This window comes from Nannospalax galili, unplaced genomic scaffold, assembly GCF_000622305.1.
Source record: "Nannospalax galili isolate Female #2095 unplaced genomic scaffold, S.galili_v1.0 scaffold28, whole genome shotgun sequence".
Taxonomy (NCBI): domain Eukaryota; kingdom Metazoa; phylum Chordata; class Mammalia; order Rodentia; family Spalacidae; genus Nannospalax; species Nannospalax galili.
The window spans coordinates 3427012-3434553 of NW_008359594.1; the positions used below are offsets into that span (position 1 = coordinate 3427012).

At 38.8% G+C, this 7542-nt stretch overlaps 1 protein-coding gene across 1 annotated transcript in view; it reads right to left on the reverse strand.

The window, feature by feature from the left end:
- The window catches only part of Peak1 (pseudopodium enriched atypical kinase 1), an 84678-nt gene that overhangs the window by 41868 nt on the left and 35268 nt on the right, over nucleotides 1–7542 (reverse strand). Inside the window, exon 2 of the mRNA XM_008823439.3 lies at nucleotides 6002–6186. Within this exon, the coding sequence (XP_008821661.1) occupies nucleotides 6002–6186 (185 nt within the window). The remainder of the gene's footprint in view (nucleotides 1–6001; nucleotides 6187–7542) is intronic.

The window sequence follows — 7542 nt, forward strand, 5'->3', positions numbered from 1 at the left end:
CAGACATAGTTTTAGACCTATAATAATTTGGTCAGAGAGACATAAAGGACAGTTTTTGCTCCTTGCCCTCCTAGGTCCACTAGTTCCAGGGGACTATGAGCATCTCTCAAAATGTCCTTTAATTGTGATGGGTCACCTGTCTTTTTGATCAAGGAGGTCGAGGAGACCCCATGAGATGGACTTGAACCAGTGTTCAGTCTACAAAGAGGAGGGTCAACACAGAGGAATCATTTCCTCCATGCTTCCAAGCGAAGCTAACCACGGTCAAGCAGGACCTTTGATTTACCTTCACATAGGTGGTACTGGTAAAAGAAAGGAGCCAGGGGCTCCTCCCAAGCCCATGTTTGATCAAGGAGGTCGAGGAGACCCCATGAGATGGACTTGAACCAGTGTTCAGTCTACAAAGAGGAGGGTCAACACAGAGGAATCATTTCCTCCATGCTTCCAAGCGAAGCTAACCACGGTCAAGCAGGACCTTTGATTTACCTTCACATAGGTGGTACTGGTAAAAGAAAGGAGCCAGGGGCTCCTCCCAAGCCCATGTGACCCCTGAGGGACAGATCCTCAAAGGACCTTAAGAGTAAAAATAAAGTGGTTTATCTGGGCCAACTGTATGGCCTTAAACACCCAAAAGGAAAGTATAACCAAAGATTAAGGGGCCAATACAATTTCTTAAGAGTCAATATGCATAGCTAAAGGCTACACAACAAGCAACAATACCAGACAGGCGATACCTTCTTTTTATTTGTTGGCTTGAGTGGCCAAAGGGACTCCCAGACAGTAACCCAACATAAAACTTGGAAAATGAACAGCAGACCCCAATCTTATCTAAAGGTATATTGCCAACTGATTACTGCTAGATGAGGAACAGCTGACCCTCCTAAAACAGCGACCTCTAGATAGGCTGACTAGATTCACCAGAAGGACAAGTAATGGGGAAGGGCTGGGGGTACTGACAACACACCAGATAGTAGCAGGGATATCAGAGTATAAGGGCTCTAGTGGGGGGAAGGGAGGCTATGGGAGGGTGCCATCACGGAAGTGGGTGTATAGTCGAGCAAGATGGTTTGGGATGTTCTGTGTGACACACACACACACATATCAAATTTATAAAATGTATTATATTTGAGGAGGAAGCATGGAAATTTACATCATGCTATTTAATTTAGTAGAGGTGATAAACATTACCATTGAAATAATACCCGATGACTTTGGTGCCAAGGATCCAAGTGCAACTGATTATGACTAGCAACAATCAGATAAATACAGATTAGACATGCATGCGCCAACATCTCTGTATTAGTAGCTAAAACAATGAGTCTTTCTGCAAGGAACAATATATTCTAAAATGAAATGGAGATCTTTTTTAAAGTTTAAAAAAGTCATTCAATTTTATGTCTTACAGGGTTTATACTGAGTTCAATACTGTATAACTGTATTAATTCAACTGTGAACCTAGAAACTTGTACCTACTTGTGAAAGAGATGTACTCTTGCTCTGTAGTGTGTTACTGAATATGTTAAAGCTGTAGTGAAATTCTTCTTCTAGTCATGTAGTTATTAAAAATTTTAAAAATAATGTTTAAAAAATAATAAAAAAAGCTTTTTATTTATTTATGTGTATGAGTGTTTTGTCTGCATGTAAGTGCACTATTGCATATAATACCTGCAAAGACCAGGAAAGGGCATTGGCACTGGAGTAGCAGATGGTTATTAGCTCCCATACGAATGCTGGGAACTGAACCTGGGTCTGCTGCAAGTAGCATCTGATCTTAACCACCAACCCATCTCTCCAGTCCCTCAACTCTACTATTGTTTTAAAAAAAAGCTACCAGGGCTTTAAATCACAAAAATTTACTCAAAGGGGCAATTTAAAACTTCATGGAAATGATATGCTAAATATACTAAAAAAAGAAACTCCAAATGCTACCTAAAACACTTGTTCTACTAGGGAAACATTAAGAAACCCAAAATCCTCAGCTTCTAGAACTGATGAACTAACCTTAATTGTTCAAAGAAGCAATTAATCATGTATCAAGTCATAAAAAGTCAAGTACATAGACATTTATGCACTTACTGGGTAACATTTATAGGCATCTATACTTATGGCAAAAAAAGAAATCTGTTTTTTTTCTTCCACTGCTGGGGACTGAACCAAGAGTCTTATGCTTGCTAGGCAAAGGTTCTACTATTGAGCTAAAATCCAATGAAAATAATTCCATTTTTCCAATAGAGCAATTTGTATTTTTGAAATCTAAGTAACTACAATTATTTTTTAAAGTCTTCAATTTTGAGTCTGAAAGTAGATAAAATTTAAGAAGTCACAATATCCTTCAGTACATTATAAGAATTTATGATTAAGCGCATTATAATTGCCAGGTGTGGTGGCATATGCCTTTAATCCCAGCATTCAGGAGGCAGAGGAAGGTGGATCTCTGTGAGATGCAGCTTGTTCTACATTGTAAATTCCAGGCCAGCTGGAACTACAGGGCACTATAATCTACCGAGTGGCTATGACTATCTGGGCTCTGATTTTGTCTCACACTTCCCTGTCTTGCTTTCCTCATCTAAAAAAAATGATAAAAATAATAAATAATAAAATGATAAAATTAATAAATCCTAGGTGGTTATAAGGATTGAGTGAGTTAATGTTTGTAAGGCATTGAGAATATTCATGGAGGCAATGCTCTATATTTTTCTACTTATCCTCATAACTGAAAGGACAACAGGTAAAATAACTAATTTTAAAGTTAGCTAGTAACCAATCACTTTCTGACTGGATTTAAGGCCTATTCCACAGGATTGACCCCATATCTAGCACTGTTATCAGGGCCAAGCACCTGTGGCTAGACAGGTCATAGGCCCTGGGGAGGAACCTATTATTACTCTGCTTAATGAGCATAGTATTAAACAGACTCCTAATGACTCATTGTTATAGATTAGTGTACCTCTCATCTCATTAGAGAAGCTTTTTTTTTCTTCTTCTTCAGTAGATGGTGATTAGCAGAAAGAGCCACCACTGGTTAAGATACAGAGAATAAAAGACTCTGGAGTGCTTAGCCCTAATGATATCTCTACCACACACACTCCTCCCAAGGCTCAAAGATCACTCCTCCCAAGGCTCAGAGATCACTGTGTAAGTAGGGATGGTGGAAAGATTTTTAAGAGTCAGAGGTGAGCTAGAGGCAGTGGATGACTATAAAGACATAGTGCTTTCCAGGCACAACAGGGCAGTTGTGCACATGAACTCACAGTGGTTGTGGAAGCATGCAAAAGACTTGCACAAGTTCAAGTCAGACAAAATCCCAGCATGGAGGGAGGAGGTAGACACAAAGTTTCACCCCTCACTGTGGAGCTATTGACAACTGATAGTTGATGGGGGAGGGAGAGTCAGTTTTATGTTTTGGTAGGTGGACCATGCTCCTGTGGACCCACACCCAAGAGTATATGGCAGCATAGATTTGACTTGATGGAAAATAAAGATGACACAAAGTTGGGTGGGTAGGAAAGTGGGTTGGGTCTGGGAGGAGTTGGGGGAGGATGAATGAATATGATGAAAATATATTGTATGAAATTCTCAAGGAATAAAAATTTAGAAAAAAAAAAGATAGGGTTTCATGGAGCCCAGACTGGCTTCAAACTCACTATGTAGCTGAGGAAGACATTGAAGTCCTGATCCTCTTGCCTCCACATACCAAGTGCTGGGATTATAGACATGCGTCACTACATCTTGCTTTTTCTTTTTCTTTTCTTTCTTTCTTTGAGACAAGGTCTCATGATGAAGCCCAAGTTAGTTGCAAATTCATAATCCTCCTGCTTTAGCCCCTCCAAGTTCTGGGATTACAGATGTAAGTACCATACCTAGTTGCTAAATGAAATTTGTATGAAGAGATGCCATATGATATCAATTAATAAAAGTTATGATATATTTGACTAGGGCTATCATGAAAGAATTTTGGTATAGCAAAAATATTAGCAATATCATTTAATTTCTGATATAATCTTTGAGAGCATATGGCAAAATTTCCATCTAACAAGATACTTCTAAAATATAAAAGAATGAAACTGTCCCATAAGCTGCTTGACTATAAAATCTACTCAAACTAGAACATGGTATCTAAGATGGTTATTCAGACAAACTAAAACATGCTTTCATCTACTTCTAAACACAGTAGCTTCTGGAAGTTAGAATGGACATCTTTTCCTTACAGAATATGCTTCCAATGACTTATGGGTTATTTTGATAGAGTCTCCAATAAGAAGATATTAGAACATTTCTCCTACAGTGTTATATCAATCTTTTGGCCTTCTTAAGGATTTCATCATTTCTAACTATACCAGCTGATTTTTAAATTGTTTTTCCATAAAATACCTTGATGGAAAAAAAAAAAAAAGATAAAGAAGAAGGGAGATGAGAAACTACGTAGAAGAAACCTTCAGTGACAGACTCCAGTGGTTTCCAAACAGAGTCTCAGGATTGGTCAGTGGTTTGGAAGACTCCTGCTGGAGTACTGCAGGCAATCCATGCTACTCACCTTCATCAGAGGAGAAAAGCATCAAAAAACCTAATCTTGCTTTAGGCTTTGCTTTTCAGAAGGAAAGAAACTGCAAGACTCGGGGGCGGGGGCGCGGATGATAGCTCACAAGTCATTGGAAACTCCAGAATGACAGTGAAGATGATCAGAGAATTGGGGAATCTTTGCATTGGCAAAAACTGCTGAAGTAATTTTGTGTAACCCTCCTTGCATAGCCTCCTTTTTAGGAGTCTGTGAGACAGCCTGTCAGCCTCTGCCTAAATTCCTCTAGTGATAGTAATCTTACTTCCTCTAGCCTGCTTGATCCAAGCCAGAAATCTGGGATATATCACAATCTTCACAGTATCCAACTTTCTGTATATTTTCCCCTAAAATACTGCTCGGATTTGTCCACCATTCTCCATCCCCTATCTTAACTGAGTCCTCTTTTTCCCATTCCTTTATGTGGTCCTGCAATAATACTGATACTAGATTTCCTTTATCAAGTAGTTTATCCTCACAGAGCAGCCTATAGAGTACCTATTTTAAAACACAAATGTAATTTCTCAAAATCCTTTGATGGATCACAAATAACAAAATGTCTAAGGTTTTAACTGGAAATATATCTTCTCTAGCTCTCCACATTGCAGCAACCTTAAAAGGTTGTGATACCAAGCTATACGCACCTAGTTATTTTGCATCTCCAGAGTTTTGTTCACTTATTGCCTCTGGCTGGAATATTCTTTCTTTCCTCTGACAACCAGTTAAATAAGTTCAGGAATGATCTCCAGGAAGGCATCTTTTGACAGACTCCTTTGTGTAACATCATAAATACTCCATATGTATCTCTACAATTGCATTTACCACATTATACTGAATTCGTTAGCAAGTTCACTTCTTTCTGCCCACGTTGAGACCCTCAAGGTAGGAGCATGTCAGCATCTCCAGCACATGGCATAGAGCTCATGGTAGCAGGTATTTAACAGAAGCCTACTAAACCCAAATGTTTTTTCCTGATATGAGTTAAAATTTATAACTCCAATAGTCCAACTTTTAATCCACGGAACAATAAAAACCACCTCTCCAGGAAAATAGAACATTTAGCTAGTGCATAAAAAGACAAAGTTTAAGCAGGATGTGGTGGTACATGCCTTTAATCCCAGCACTCAGGAGGCAGAGGCAGGTGGATCTCTGTGAGTTCAAGGCCAACTTGGTTTACATAGTGAGTTCTAGGTCAGCTGGGGCTACAGGGAGACCCTGTTTCAAAAAGACCAAAAAAGCTGGGTGTGGTGGTGCTGGCCTGTGGTCCCAGCACTTGGGAAGCAGAGGCAGGCAGATCTCTGTGAGTCCAAGGCCAGCCTGGTCTACATAGTGAGTTCCAGGATAGCTGGGGCTACAGGGAGACCCTGTCTCAAAAAGACAAAAAGCAAAACAAAAAAACAAAAAGACAAAAAAAAAAAATACTGTTTTTACAACATTTGTACTTACCTAAGTTGCTGTATGTTGCACTACAGGGGTTCAGGTCTATAGGATCTGAAGTGTCATCTTTTTCTTCTTCCCTTTCCAGGTCAGGTGGGGACAATACTGGTGTGACTGAAATGCCATCTTGCTTCACAACACGAGTTCTTGGATCTTGAGGAGAAAATTCCTCTGCCACTTCATGGGTCATGTGACTGAAAGAAATCAGACCACGCATCAAACTGGAATTCAAAAGTTCTATTAGAATTGAGATTTATGGAAGACATATTTCTCATTAAAGCAAATAACTAGTTATATAATCACAACAGTAGGTTATAAGCTCTAACATACTTGTCTTCAAGTACTTTATCTTGACTGATAGTTTACTTGATTCATATACATGTAGAATATAGTTTGCTATAAGAGGTATGGTAGGCTCAAAGAAGGCTTGAAAATAACATGCAATGAATAGAACAACAAAATTTTTTTTTACGCTGTAGCCTCAGCTGGCCTTGATCTCACAGAGATCCACCTGCCTCTGCCTCCTGAGTAGTGCTGGGATTAAAGGGTGTGTGTGTGTGTGTGTGTGTGTGTGTGTGTGTGTGTGTGTGAGGGAGGAGGTAGCAATAGTAAGACAGAGGGTGCTGAATGCTTAACTGGTTAAAGACAAATATTCCATTTAGTAAATCAACGTATTTACTATATTATACTACTTAACAGTATGCTAATACTATGGTAAATTTACCATGTTTTTTTAGTATATAGTATTTACCAGATGCTAAAATATTTGCTAAAGACTTTAGAAAGGAGCAAGAATAAAATTGAAGTCAGCAAATGTAAATAAGAAAGTAACCAATTTGGTAGGCTATTGCCAGGTAGAAGCATCTGCTTTCATCTATATGGGTGTAGGAAGGAAGGCAAATGGAAAAGAAGTTTTACATTCTAGTTAATCCCATTTATTTAAACGAAGCTGAAGTATCCTACTGGCCATGAACCAGTGAATGATCAAACTTGTTTTACCCCTGTCAGCTCATTTGTTTTTAGTTACCTCTTCCCATTCTACCTACTCCCCACCCTGTCTAAACTATGCCAATTCTGTGGCTATGAAGTACAAGGGGAATCAAATATCACTAAACGCTGGAGCAGAAACCTGGCCAGTGAGCAAATCTCAAGAAGATGCTCAATGAAATACATTCAAGCTCAGATGTTTTTTCAAAAAGATTTCTGAGTCTGAAAAGTGTTCCCAGACGATCACATACTCATCAACTCCTCTTGCTGATTTCTTTGTGAGCAAAGAGAAACAAGGACAGGAAACATCTTCTATAGTATTATATGTTATCTCTGGATTTCAACTGTCAGTGAGTCATAGTGACATTTACAGTTTTTCTGTGTGTGCACATGTGCATAGATGTCCAAGCCTGTGTTCTGTGTGTGTTTTGTGTGTGTGTGAGTGCACACACACATGCAGGCAGGACAGAGGCCAACATCAAGTGTCCTCAATAACTTCTCCACCTTATGTTTTTATTTATTTATTTATTTATTTATTTATTTATTTATTTATTTTAATTAAA